The 14,761-nt window shown below is 49.8% G+C and overlaps 1 protein-coding gene across 4 annotated transcripts in view; it reads right to left on the reverse strand.

Annotated features, from left to right (window-relative positions):
- EVC2 (EvC ciliary complex subunit 2) overlaps window positions 1-14,761 on the reverse strand; it is a 126,226-nt gene that overhangs the window by 109,846 nt on the left and 1,619 nt on the right. For all 4 annotated transcript variants that reach the window (XM_049108634.1, XM_049108632.1, XM_025437421.3 and 1 more), the window contains exons 2-5: window positions 9,349-9,403; window positions 5,508-5,674; window positions 2,305-2,373; window positions 382-568 (exon numbers count right to left, since the gene is read on the reverse strand). In XM_049108634.1, the coding sequence (XP_048964591.1) occupies window positions 382-568; window positions 2,305-2,373; window positions 5,508-5,674; window positions 9,349-9,403 (478 nt within the window). The remainder of the gene's footprint in view (window positions 1-381; window positions 569-2,304; window positions 2,374-5,507; window positions 5,675-9,348; window positions 9,404-14,761) is intronic.

Genomic DNA, 14,761 nt, shown 5'->3' on the forward strand with positions numbered 1-14,761 from the left:
ACCTGGACCCAGCACACCCCAACAGAAGCTGTGCATTTCCCTGAGGGATAACTCTCATCATCTGGCAAGGGATAGACTTGAACTCTATCTTTGGTTACGTCTGAAATGTTTCATAATAAAAATTAATATATAATAAAAATACCTACTTCTTAAAAACTCTTCCCCTAAATCCCACCTCTCTCTCTAACCTAAATTATAAATCCAGCTTTTTGGGTGCAGGTATTGAGTGGTGTCTCCTCTTTCAATACCTGATCATAAAGTCCTTTGTGAGCGAACACACGTCACGTGTTTAAGAACACGTCTGCTGTGCATCACACGCTCTGTCAGTATCTATGTTCGTTTTCCCTCCTTGACTTGATACACTGCTATCACTGCTATTACCTTGCAGAAACTTCTTTCTGAAAGCCTGGAATCCTGCCGAGGTCTTGTTTCCGGTCGACCCCCTAATGGAGAGGCCAGTGATGTTGTCGAGCAGGAGCAGGTCTGAGAGGTTGGTGGCCGCAGGGGTCCTGGTGTTGTCCACGAGCAGTCTCACCTGAGCTGTCTGCAATTCGCTCTGCCCGGACACCTAGGACAGGAGATGACAGGAGGGCTGTCATTTGCTGCTAAGTCCAACCTCCTAACGTGACCCCCAGCTCAGCTTCAGGCAGAAGGAGTGCCTGAGAATTTATCCGATGGGATTTCAAAGGCCCCAGGACTATTTTGGCTCATTCTCACTAAGCTGTTGCTTGGTGACAGTTTCAAAGTAACTGGGACCCTGAAATGCAGTAAGATTAATCCTACAGAGAAACAGAAGAAAAAATATTGAAGCACAGAACCACAGTCAGGCTGGGGAGACTGTGGCGATTGGTGTCACCAAGAAATGCAGACAAAGGCTCCTTGTGCTCTCATTTTGTAGGTTGAGCCCGGCCCCAGTGCCCTGCCCAGGGCATCTGCCTGCCATGTGACCTAGAGGATTGAGCAAGTCAGTGTCCAACCTCCAGGCCAGCCTCCCTCAGGTGGGCTCTGCTTGGTCGTGGGTTTGAACGGCTCGGCTGCTGCAAGTGGTCTGGTGGCCCAAGCAGCTCAGCTCTCCGCCTGGCCTCTGCAACCATGCCCTGTTCCCACTCTCTGATAAGCTTTTCCCACTACCCCTGCCCCACCTTCATCCAGCCCTGCCAGAAGGGATGCAGGAGCTGGGGAAAGAGGGAAAAAATGTCTATATATGCCGGTACACATGCACACACACTCACACATATGGCAGAAACATCCCTAGGAGGACGTAGGAGAAACTGGTAGCACCAGTTTCCGGCACTGTATCTAGGGAGGGGAACAGGACGGCTGAAGGCCTGAGATAAATCGAGGGCTGTACAGCAGAGGGTTAACTCTGCAGGTGTGCACTGCCCAGACCCTGCACACCTCAAAGAAAGGACTGACCCTTGGCCAACTCCTGGGAGGTAAAGCCCTTGGACTATCTTGTGTGAGAAGAGCACCTTATACACCTGTGGCCTTGGGCCCCAACAGGCCATCTGTGCTAACAGGATGCTTAGAGGTGGGGGCCGTGAGCCAAGCTGTGTCAAGGTGACCTCTGGAGAGGCTGCAGACCAGTTACTGAGGCCAGCTGCATGGACACAGCATGCCTCCATGATGGGCTGCACCAAAACCCCCAGACATCAAGGTTTGAGTACACGTCCCTGGTGGACAATACTTGGTACGTGAAGTTACACGTCAGTGCTCCAGAAAATGAAACACCAGCCTCACTACTCTGCCAGGGCAGGACAAGGGGAAGCTTGCGCCTGGTCTCACAACTCCATCCTAGGTGCCTTTTACTTCGCTGACCTTAATATGCACCCTCTGCTGTAATAAACCGTAACTGTGAGACCACCAGCTTTCCTGAGTCGTGTGAGTCCTGCCAGCGAATCATGGAACCCGAGGGCAGTCTCCAGGACCCCCAACACAATGATAATGTGAAATGCCATCTCACAGGATGAGTAAGGATCAGAGGCTTTAAAGACGAGAATAAAATTTTTAAACTGTGAAGCACCGTATCAATCATGAAAGAAAATGCATCATTCTTTCTTTCCTGTTCAAAATGATCACAGTGCATTTTCACAAATGGGAGTTTAATTGCTACCGAAACTCTTGGCCCTGGTGCCATGATATGAAACAGAAAATCCCTTGTACATCACTTCATCCCTTATATGTCTGGACATGGGTGGATAACTCCATGACTTGCCAGTCCTAAATATATAACTCTACCAAGACATGATTTGGTCAAAATCCAACTATTTTCTCTCCAACTATAAGCTGCCTATGAATACCTACCACTGCACATTTCTGAAAAATCACTCCATCCTCAGCAGTTCCTTGCACATCTCTTGAGATGTCGCCATACTACAAAAAATACAGAAATGATTAAATGATTAGAAATGAAATGCGCGCTACCCATGTTTCATAAAAGCATTCGATCTAAAAAAAAGTAAAAGATTCATAAATACACACGAACTTTTAAAGGAAGGATAGAGATTTACTTCTTCTAGTTTAATAACTGCCTTAAGTAATCTTGAATGTTTTAAGAGACTACTAAAAGGATTAGAACATAAAGCCCATGAGGAACAAAGGATGTGGGCATGTGGTCATACCGGAGGTCTCTCCTAGTCTGGGGGATGCATGAGGACCCAGCATGCTGGAGATGATGCTTTGACAAAAGGAATGTGAGCAAGGAAAGTCCCACAGCAATGGCTCATGTGCCCTGCGTGGCCCTGGGGCACTGGCTGATGGGGTCCACTTGCCACACAGAGCAGTGGCCAAGCCAGCTCGGATCACAGTGCACTGGAGCCGCTGATACACCATCCCCGCAGGAGATCCCCCCAGGTCTGGCCTCCTCCATCTCTGCTGTGCTCCCCTGTAACATCCCAGAGGAAAGCCAGGGCCCACTCACCGGATGCCAGCCCCCACTGCCCCTCATAATCACAACCCATATCTGCTGGTCTCTCTCTTGCCACCTCCCGCCCTCGTCCCCCACCCCCCGGCCCCAGGGCATGGTCCTCATGCTACGGACATATCCTTTAAACTGAATCGGACATATCCTTTAAACTGAATCGGACTCTGACCCCTCACACCAGGGAAGCTGTCCTCGGCCACACCTCCGCCCTCTGCCCTGCCCACCTAGTTCCCTCAGTGGGAAGTTATGTGCCAACAAAGGCAGCCCTTAGTGATATAATCATCATAACAGTGGCTGTTACTTCCCAAATCCAGCCATATGTCCATCCCTTTACATACGTGGGTTCTATTGCTCCCATTTTACAGATAAGGAAACTTAAGGCTCAGGAAGGTTAACTCACTTGCCCAAAGTCACACGGGCAGGAAGCTAGGACTCTACTCTGGCTGTGTGACTCCATGTACTATGATTCTTCCACACATCCCCTCTCCAGAGCATGATCCTCTTATTGCACAGAAATAAGGCAGCAGAGAAGGGAAGCCATGTTCCTAGGACAGTGTAGACAATGTGCATGCAGCATCACACCAGCATTAGCCTGGTGCCCAGGCCCTGGACCCCAGTGTGCTCTCCAGCCACCACCTCCCCAATGCCTTTGACATGCCAGCACCCTGAGTCCAAGAGCCCTTGTGCAGGCACCTGGCTTTCTGTTCTTCTGAGCATTACTAAACACAGCTTTTGAGCAAATACACACAGGACGGGTGACAGAGCATCAAGTGTGATAGGAAAGGCCACAAGTCACCTGTCCTTGCCACAGGGGACTGCAAAGACCAAGAGTGATCATGGGGCGGGGGGGTGGGGGGCGGAGGGGGAGAGCTGCATGGTGGGTCCCAAAAAGGAGAGGTCCCCATCCTGACCCCTGGACCCAGCAAATGTGATCTTACTTGGAAAAGGGGTCTCTGAAGACATACCTAAGCTAAGGATCTCAAGATGAGGTCATTCTAGATTTCAGTCACCCCTGGATCCAATGACACATGTCCTTATGAGTGATGGAAAAGGAAAAGACAAACACACAAGAAGCCCATGTGAAGATAGAAAGAGCGTGATTGTAAACTTTATGTGCAGGTTTGGCTGAGACACCCAGATATTTAACCAAACACACCTGGATGCTAATGTGAGGGCATCTGTTGGATGAGATTAGCACTGAGATCCAAGGACTGTGAGTGAAGCAGATGAGCCTGCATGATGTGGGTGGGCCTCCCCCAATCAGCTGAGGCCTTAACCAAAAAAGACTGACCTCCTGAGATGAAGAGGAATTCTGTAGCATCAGCTCATCCCAGGGTTTCCAGCTGGTCCTGCAGATTTTGAACTTGCCAGCCCCACAACCACATGAGCCAATTCCCTAAAATAAATCTTTCCCTCCCTCTCTGTCTACACACACATAACTCTGATTGGGTCTGTTTCTCTGGAGAGTCCCAATGCAGAGATTGAAATGATGTGACCATAAGCTAAGGAAGTTACCAGAAGGTAGAAGACACAAGAAAAAATTCTCCCCTTTGGAGAGTCTTTGGAGGGTACATGGCTCTGCCAACACCCTAATTTTGGACTCCTAGCCTCCAGACCTGTGATAAAATGGATCTCACTCTTTTAAGCCACCAAGTTGGTGGTTCCTTGTTATAGCAGCTCTAAGAAACTAATGCAACCACTCAGCAGGCAGTCAAGCAGGGGCTCGTGGCCACGGCAGCCTGCTGGCCGCGCTCAGTGGCTCTCACACCATCTTAGGTCACGAAATTGTAAGTGAAAGCCAGCTCTACATGATGCCAACACATAAAACAGAACGGAACGCAAGAGCAGGACGTCGAGCCACAGCAAAGGGCAGGGGCTTGGCATCCTGGCTCTGCCGCCTCACCTGCAGGACTCTCAACACATTTGGCCATCTCTCTAACCTGGTCCCTGTCTGCAAAATGGAAATAAAAATCATACCTGTTGCGGGAATCTGTACTGAGGCCTCCTGAGATCATGCAAATCAAGTGTTAAGCCCAGCACCTGGCTCAGAGGAAATACTTGGTCAGCGCTCCCCGTTGCTGTCAGCCACAGCATGTTTATGACCGCTGGCAGCACATGGGGCCAGGTGGACCAGAACCCAGAGCCCTGGGACGCCTGGGTGGCTCAGTGGTTGAGCATCTGCCTTTGGCTCAGGTCGTGATCCCAAGGTCCTGGGATGGTACCTCACTTCGGGCTCCCTGCAGGGAGCCTGCTTCTCCCTCTGTCTGTCTGTGTGTGTGTGTGTGTGTGTGTGTGTGTCTCTCATGAATAAATAAATTAAAATCTTTAAAAATAATAATAAAAAGAACCCAGAGCCCTGCTTCAGAACCAGCAGCCCACTGCTCAGGTTCACACCTCCTGTCCATCTTAAATACTAGATGTCATACAGAAGAGAAAGCTCTTTAGAATAATAGCTGTACTTTGCACAAGAGAAGGAACAGGCTCTTCTGAATCAAAGCCTGTGGCATGGTATACACAGTTGGCCCCACACCGGTTTCTTTCCAACTTCTGAGAATTCTGTTAAAGTACCAAACGTGTCACTTACCAGGTGGTGTGTTATAGGAGACTCTCTTTTAAACAAAGTCTTCTTGGGCCACGAGGGAGTAAAAGCAACCATGGATTGAGTCTCTGGCCCACTGGACACTGCAGAAGTTGGGAGTGGGCTAAAGACTCCACTTTTCCTGCTGAATTTCCTTCCAAGGGGTGCTCCCCCTACAAAACAGCAAAAACATGTTGCAGGAAGGCAGTAAGACATCAGGGTGAACGCGGGAGGCAGGTTGCATGTACGCAGAAGGCCCCCACGAGGTGTTTGCTGAAAATAACGAAGTGAAGGAATAAATGAACAAAGGACCTATCATCTCTTTGCCAGAAAGATGTGACATGCTCACGTGGTGGGAGGCTAGGGAGCCTTAAGGAGAGGGCTTCTCAAAGTGTGCGCTGCTCTTTGTGGGTGTGGGCTAAAAGGCACTTTACTGGACCCCCTCTCCGATACACTAAATCAGACCACCTGGGTGATTCCTACACACAGGGCATCAGATGGTGCTGGGTTCAAATCCTGACTCTGCCACTAGGTGGGTCCTTGGGCAAGTCATCTAATCTCCCTGTGCCTCAGTTTCCCTAACCCAACAGGACAGAAAAATAGGTCTCCCTCCACTGGGTCCTTCTGACGAACTGTCTCAAGCAGAATGGGCCCTGGGTGAGTGTCCTGATGGCTCCTATGAGGAGGATGGGTCCACTGCCAGACACAGTGCCTGTAGAGCCACCCAATGGGAACGGCTCCCTCTAGAATTTGCTCTATGTCAATATATGTCAAAAAATCATGAGCACCGTGGGTTAACACAGAAACCGTACTGGCAGGGCTGTCAGGAGTGGGTGTTGACGGTCTATGTAGCCCCAGACATTCTGAGCCTCAGGTTCCCTCACTCGGGAATGTGGCTAAAATATCCCTGAGACAGGGCTGCCGCAGGAGTAAAGATGTCAGGCCACACGTGAACATGCTGAGGAGTTCTCAGTGCTCGCAGCCAGAAATTCAAATGTTTCAAATGACTTGGACTGTACAGTTGTATGTTTTTAAACATTTACCTTCTATCCAGATGCACACCGTAATTTAATTAAGAATGATTTTATTGGCGACAGGGCATGATTCCGGGGTCCTGGGATCGAGTCCTGCATCGGGCTCCCCACAGGGAGCCTGCTTTTCCCTCTGCCTATGTCTCTGCCTATCTCTATGTGTCTCTCATGAATAAATAAATAAAATCATTTTTGTTTTTAAGCACAAGTGTTCCCTCAGTTGTTAATTTTATATATACATATATTTTTTTATTGGAATTCAATTTGCCAACATATAGCATAACACCCAGTGCTCATCCCATCAAGTGCCCTCTTCAGTGCCCATCACCCAGTCACCCCCACCCCCCGCCCTCCTCCCCTTCCACCACCCCTTGTTCGTTTCCCAGAGTTAGGAGTCTCTCATGTTCTGTCTCCCTCTCTGATATTTCCCACTCATTTTCTCTCCTTTCCCCTTTATTCCCTTTCATTATTTTTTATATTCCCCAAATGAATGAGACCATATAATGTTTGTCCTTCTCCGATTGACTTATAAATAAATAAATAAATAAAATCTTAAAAAAAAAAAAGAACGACTTCATTGTTCAGTCTTTGTTATGGTGTATTGATACCATAACATACCAGAAATGCTTTTGAAAACTCATAATTTTAAAATCAAGGTTGGAAGAAACAAAAACTTGGGGGAAAAAAAAAGAAAAAAAGATGAGAACTGGATAAAATTAGTATCCTGTCTCTGGATTAGTGTCTGTGGTTGAGCCAGGTCATGACGTCGGACCGGGAATAAAGGTGAGCACACGGGGACTCTCCATGGAAGCAAGTGGGCGCCTTCCCAGGCCGGCTGCTAACTCAGGAACATATTGAGTAAATTACACGGGTGCCAAGGAGACGGGACGCCCATCTCTGGACCCTTGCCTGGCCCCTCAGCCTATGTGACACATGCTTTCTCAGCAGACTTGCTAGACATAAAACCATAAGGCCACACCAGGTTTTATCTCTGGTGACCTGTTTATGGCCCCCGGTCCTCAAAAGGCCTGGCCACGGGCTCTAAGGAAGACTCAAATGAGGGCAGGTGTTGACAGTACAGAAGAAATTCATGCTACGAAGTGACTATAACCACGCAGCATATCATCGGTCCATTCCTGCCATCAGCACAAGGGCCCATGTGTACCATCTGTGCAGTTCTTTGGCTACACCCTCATTCTCCTGCCTCTGGTTGCCATGTGCCTGGAAGCCTCTCCTTCCATCCCCTTTGCCCTGCTAAACTCAGTTCTCAGGACTCTGTGAGGAGTACCTCCTCCAGGAAGCCCTCCCTGAAGTCCCTCCTAGTGGCCCTAATGCCTGTCCCCTGCTCTTAATGCAGTCACAGAGTAGCACATTGGGCTCCCTTTCACCAACGAGTTTGGCTACTGAATGAATAAAAGGTCTCTATGAATGCAGTAAGATCACCTCAACCTATTTTACTCAAAAGAAAATACTGGATTTTGTAAAATATAAAGTGTGCAGAGAGTAACAAAAGACAAAGGAAACACTTTTTAATTCTCCAAGTAAGTGAGATCTGTCTATCCCTGGTATAAATCAGGATCTTTGAGGAAGGTGTATTCACAGTCTGTGCCAAGTGGACTCTGGGTGGAAAGATGGTTTTGCAGCGCCTCCTCTACTCAGTAAGCATCCTGCTCCACCTCTGCAGACAAGCGGGCCAGCCTGGACCCCAGCCCATCCCGGTCCCCAAGAGGCAGAATGAGGCACAGAACCCAGAATACTCCTTCCCCCAGCCCCAGTGACAGGCTTGGGGACAGGGAGAGGCCTCAGGCCGAGCCCACCGGTCTTCCCTAGAACTCCTGCCAAGCTACTGGGAAGTCTTCCTCTACTGCTCCCAAAGGCTCCCAGGAATGAGGGAACCACAGGAGAGCAGGGCTGAGATGGAAAAAGAAAGATGTAGCCCCGGCAGGCCGAGCCCCTGGAGCCAGCAGTGCCCACGCCTAGTGGCTCAGGTGTAAGATGAGCAAGTTCTGTTTTTCGTAGGTGAGTTTCAGCTCAATTTCCATCACCTGGTTGATCGGCTGAGTGATCACAGACGCCAGTCCAGGGAACCAGTAAATATGTCACCTTGTACACAACAAGGGCTTCCCAAACGTGATTACACTAAGGTTGTTGATCGGAGGAAATCGCCTGGATTATCTAGGGGGGTGGGAAATGTAATCCCAGGTGTCCCTATGAGACAGAGGCAGAGGGGGCGCCGACAGGCAGAAGAGAAGGCGGCCACCTGACCACTGAGGCAAGATGCTGGCCTGCTGGCTCCAGGATGGAGGAAGGGGCCGGGATCCAAGGAAGGTGAGGAGCGCAGCCACGGATGCTGGAAAAGCAGCAAACATTCTCCCCAGAGCCTCGGAGCGAGTGCGGCCTTGCCCACACCTTGACTTCAGCCCAGCTATATGGGTTCCACACTTCTGCCCTCCAGAACACTAAGAGAGTTAAGTCTGCATTGTTTTAAGCCACAAAGTTTGTGATTTGTGAAAACAGCCGCAGGAAACTCATTCTGTAGTCTTTGCACATTCTGTATTCATCAGACTCCTTTGGGGAAGAATAGGGACAGGCCACCTTACTGGGAATCCTGTTCCGCACACTACAGCTCCAGCCAGCTGCTGGAGGGGCAACACACTGCCCTTGCTCTGTAGGGTCCCAGGATGATAGGTCATATTTGCCCAAGGGAGGCAGAGCAGTGGAGTGTGAAGGAGGTGGAGGCAGGAGGGTTTTGGCTTTAGGGTCCAATTTTCCTTTGCAGTCAAAGCAACGAAAAACCAAGCAGAAGAAAAACTTACCTTCAGTTTTAAAGCGAGAGCTTTCCACACTGCGCCAAATCAAACGGGGTAAGTCCTAAAAAATTCAGAAGGCAAAAGTCACTAATGAAGAAATGCTCCTAAGAAGTGATTGAAAGTCTTCTCGTAAATGGCTCACACAGAGATGAGTTGCGCTTTTATCCAGAAATCTGAAATTAATTTTTCTAGGTGGACCATCCCCACCAGGAATACAGGATTACCTCCTCTTTCCCACAATGGCCAGCAACTTGGTCGTAACTGCATTTGGGAAGCTGTCCGGGAAGGCAGCACTGTGTGGTCAAAACTTCATGTTCTCAGACCTGAGTTCGAATCCCAGCTCAGCTTCTTTCTAACCCTGTGACACTGGTTGAACCCCCAGCCTCTGAATTCCCCAGACCTTGCAAGTTCCTATGGAGTGACTCATAAAATACCAGATAAGGAGTCCAGAGAACTAGGTTGTGGGTGGAACCATTCCCTTGCTGTGTGTCCTTGGCCAAGTCTCTCAGCCTGAGTCTCAGACCCTCATCTAAAAAAGTGAAGACCCCAAAGCCTCCTCCCAGCTTGCTTCACTTTGCTCAGTGATGACACATGTCCAAATGGGGCTGGGCCAACTCTCCCAGCCCACCTTTGTAAAATAGCAGCTTCCAGAAAGGCCCAGATCTTTCTACTAGAAAATAATACAATAATAATAATTATTAAAAAAAAAAAAAAACTGCCCTGGCTGGAGCCCTCTAAATGAGCTGGGTCCCCTGCTGTGCACTCTAATATATGAATAGTCTTTATGATAAGCCAGGGAAATATCATTCTCTCTTTACAGTAAGATCCCCACACACAGATAACTAGATAACTCCCTGCAGGTCCCACAACCAGCGTTGAACGCACGCAGCCCAGCTCTGGATGTGCTGGTTTGCACATAATGGAGTGAGAAAGGATATGTGCAAGCAGTGAAGACCACAAGAGCTGAGTGGGACATTCTGGCCTCAGCTAGTTCCTATGGCTGGAAGAGCCCTCACTTGGGCAGGAGAGCATGGGGTTGAGAGGAAACTGTGCGGCCACTGTCTCTGCCCACTTGGAAGGCTTTCCCTATATCCTTTGCTTGTGGTCACACAAGCCCGGGCCCTTGGCCACTGAGAGCCGTGTGTTTCAGACTCACTCTGTAGAGACCCCAGGCTGAAGCAGCTCTCCTGGGATGACATACACCAGCTTTCCCGGCTACAAGGAAGAGGCCGGTCCACAGGGCTGGAATATGACATCCACTCATGGAGGGACAAAGAGATGGGAAATGCAGGGACAGGTGAGGACACAGGCAGAGAAGGCAGAGAAGAAGCCAGACCTGGCCAGCCTTGCATGAGACCCAGCCCCGAGCTCTTCCTGCCTCCCTCCTGCCATCCCGTGACCTCATGGTACTCAAATCACCAGTGAAACCCCTTCTTCCCTGGATCCTTGCAGAGACACTTGCCCAAGGATCCTCTCTCCCTCTGCCCATGTGGCCCCCGAGCAGCGTGCTTCCCTCCTCCAGAACCTGTGCAAGCAGCCCCCTCCTCTTTCCCATGCTTTTCCTATTCCATGTCCACACCAGACTCATCACCAAAAAAACCCATTTTAAGCAATACAACACATAGGGGCACACCCTAAAGGGCTGAAAGTGGGATCACAATGAGGTATCACAGCACCATGAGTCACAAGAGTCAAGATGTGGAAGCAGCCCAAGTGTCCACAGATGGACAGAACAGTGGAGAAGCAAAATACAGTTCATCCAGACGAAGGAAAGTTCTTCAGCCTCAAAGGAAGGACATTCTGACACCTGCTACCACACGGACAAACCCTGATGACATCGTGCTCGGGGAAATAAGCCAGCCACAAAAAGACAAATGATCCACAGAGACAGAAAGAAGGGTGGTGGTGCTGCTAGGGGAGGGGACCGGGGGAGGGGGGCCGCAGGAGGGGGACTGGGGGAGGTAGTGTTTCACCTGCACAGAGTTCTAGCTTTGCTGAGACAAAGAGTTCTGGAGACGGAGGTTCGTGGTGGCTCCACAACAGTGTGAACGCGCTTAATGTCACTGAACCATATACTTAACGATGTTTAAAATGGTCAGTTTTAGGTGATGTGTGTTTTATCAGCATTGCAAACATGAATAAATGGAACCAATAAATAAAGATCTATGTTGACCTAGTAAAAACATTAAGATTCAAGTGAAATCACTAGGTTGCAAAACTATATGATCCCACTTAATAAAAATGGATTTTTATCCTTTAAGTCTATTGTGTATCTACTAATTGTGTTTACATATTCATTTAAAGATATATTTATTTATATATAGTAATTTTTACTTGTATGCCTATTTATCTACACATATTCATTTCTATGTTTAACATACAAAGTATACGTGATGTTTAATAAAACAGTTCATATTAATTACATATTTAATGAATAATTATATGATTAACAGCACACGACTTAATATGCCATGACCATATATTATGTTGAAAAATCTAGAAAGATGTACTGAAGTGTCAGCCTTGGTGGCCTTGAGGAGGGGAGTGGTGTCCCCACGGGCAGGGCAGGGAGAGTCTCCGGTCTCTCCATGCCCCCTGTGCTCTTTCATCTCTTCCAAGCAGAAGCACACGTCTCTGCATCACACCAAAGTAACACAGACCGGGCAGCAGGAGCCATGCCTCGGAGCTGCTTTGCAGGTCTTCCCAGCCCCTCATACCTAATGTGAGGGGACCCAAGTCTTCTTACACAGCAGCGTGTGGCCAGCAGGGCCACCACGTCCAGAAAGTGCCTTCCACAAGGCAGAAAGAGGCACCTCTTCCTCAAGAGTAGTCTCTGCTGCCATCTGGCAGGAGAAAAATCTCATGATAACAGCACAGAGCCAGGCTGTGCCCTCCTCCTAAGAAGCATAGCACAGAAACAGGGAAAAGGGGGTATTTCTCAGTGGAGAAACCCGGCCACCACCACTCTAGCCAGGAGGCCATGGTCAAGGCCAACAGCTATGAACCATGATGAGAGGATGCACCCAGGCAAACCCTGGGATGCGGCAGCCAATGAAGCACCCGACAGGCTCTGCAAAACTGCGAAGTTCATCAGAAATAAAGAAAGTCTGAAGCTCCAAGAGGAGCCTAAAGGGTGTGAGGTACGAGGTATGAAGACCAAAAGTAACTGCGTGCCCTGGATGCACTCCTAGAACAGATAAAGGGCATTAGGTTAAAAACAAAAACAAAAACAAGCTAAGAAGTCTGAATACACTATGGCCTTTAACAATAATCTATCAATCTGAGTGATTAACTGCCACAAATGTACCATCCTAGTGTAAGAAGTTAGTAAGGGGGGGCAGGGAAGGGGGCCACCTGGGTGGCTTGGTCAGTTAAGCTTCTGCCTTGGGCTCAGGTCATGATCCCAGGGTCCTGGGATTCAGTCCTGCTTCGGGCTCCCTGCTCAGCGGGGAGTCTGCTTGTCCCTCTCCCTCCGCCTGCTGCTCCCCCTCCTTTGTGAGCTCATTCTCTTTCTCTCTCTGTCAAATAAATAAATAAATAAAATCTAAAAAAAAAAGAAAAGTCAGTAAGAGGGAAAACTGTATGTGGGAACTGAGGCAGATGCATGGGAACCTTCTGTCCTATGTGCTCAATTTTTCTAAAATCCAAAACTCTTCTAAAAAAGAAAGCCGGTTAACTCACACAATATGTATTTGTGAGGTCTCTGGAGTGCTTGGTGGCTCCAAGGTGCACCCCACACCCACACAACTGCACGTCTGTACATGGCCTGCCCTCTGGAATTTCCCAGCCACCCTTTCAACTTGCATTTGCTGTATGGCAGGCTCCACACCACCAGGTGAGCAAAGCAGATGTGGTCCCTGACCTCGCAGAGGGCTGGTGGTCTCCTTCCCAACAAACATTTCCACCATGCGAGAGGCAGGGGCAGGTTCCAAAGGAGCAAACAATCCACAAAGGCCTTCGGTAGCCCCAGGTGCCAGGGGCCCTTTGCCATACTCTCAGAGGTCTCCCTGGTTTCTGGGTGTCGCCAGCCCGGGGGTGCCTCTCTGGGGGCCCCTCGGCCAAGTGAAGCAGCCTGCTCTCACAGAGACCATGCTCAGGTGTCAGTCCATGGCCCCTTTCAATGCCGGGCCTTCCCCTCCCTGGTTATCCCTCTCTCCAAAACAGCAGCCCCCTGTCAAGGTCACCATGACCTCTGCAAGGCCCTGTTCAATGGCCAAGTCTCCATCCTCCCTGCACACAGCGTCAAGAGCAGCATCCTCATCCCACATCACTGTGACCTTCTTCCACCCTCTCTTCTACACTCCTGGCCCCTTGTGATTACATCGGGACCACCCAGATAATCCATGAAAAGCTCACTCCTTTAAGGTCCACCGACTAGCAACTGGAATTCCACCTTGGATGTTAATTCCCCTTGGCCAGGTAACCTGACACATTCACTGGTTCTGGGGATTGGGATGCAGATGGCTTTGGGGGGCATTAGTCTGCCCACGCTGGGCCTTCTCCTCCCCAGGCCTCTGGGTCACAGTCTGGGTTCCCTTCCTGTCATACCTGCTGCTTGTTCTCATCTCCTCCTTCCTGGCCATGGGCTCTGGGCTCTGCCCTCAGGCTTCCATCTCCCTGAGCCATACTCACTCCCCAGGTGAGCTCAGCCACTCCTACACTGACTGCCACCCGGTGTAAAGCTCCAGCTCCGATCCCTCACCCAAATCCAGACTTGCTCGCCCCACGCTCTACTGTACACAGCCACCTGGTCAAACTCAGCAAGACCAGAGCAGAAATCCCAATGGCCCCGTGAGGCTTCAGCGTATTAGCCACTGGTGTCCCTATTCTTCCACTTGCTCAGGCTGAAAGCCTTGGCTTCCCCTTGACTCCTCTCTTTCTCTCTGTCAATTCATAGCCAATCCCAGCAAATCCCACTGGCTTCACCTTCGAAATACATCAGAAACCCCACAGCTAGCAGCCCACCGTTAACAACCACCCTGGTCCAGTACTCCTCCGTCTTGGCCCGGTCTCCCACCCGTCCCCTCTCTTGCTGACACTTCTGCCCTTGTCCTTTATCCTCACCCCTACCACCGGGGTGCTTTAAAAAGGTGAGCCACAGTATGCTGCTTTCTGGCTCAAAACCCACATGGCTTCCATCTTATTCAGAATAAGAGCCGGGATCCTGAGCAAAAGCCACAGGGCCTTTCCTGATCTGGCCCCTCCTCACCCTTCTGGCCTCACCTATTCCACCCCTGTCCTTGCTCTGGCAGCCCCCAGGCCTCCTTGCTGGTCCTAGACGACACCAAGCACACTTGACCTCTGGCCTCACTATCACAGCACTTAGGAAAGCGCTTCTCCTGGACATGACCTTGCCCTTCTCATTCCACTCAGGGCACGGCTCACCCATCACCTCCTCAGAGGAATCTCCCTGGCCACT

The sequence above is a fragment of the Canis lupus genome, chromosome 3, assembly GCF_003254725.2.
Source record: "Canis lupus dingo isolate Sandy chromosome 3, ASM325472v2, whole genome shotgun sequence".
In the NCBI taxonomy this organism is placed as follows: Eukaryota; Metazoa; Chordata; class Mammalia; order Carnivora; family Canidae; genus Canis; species Canis lupus.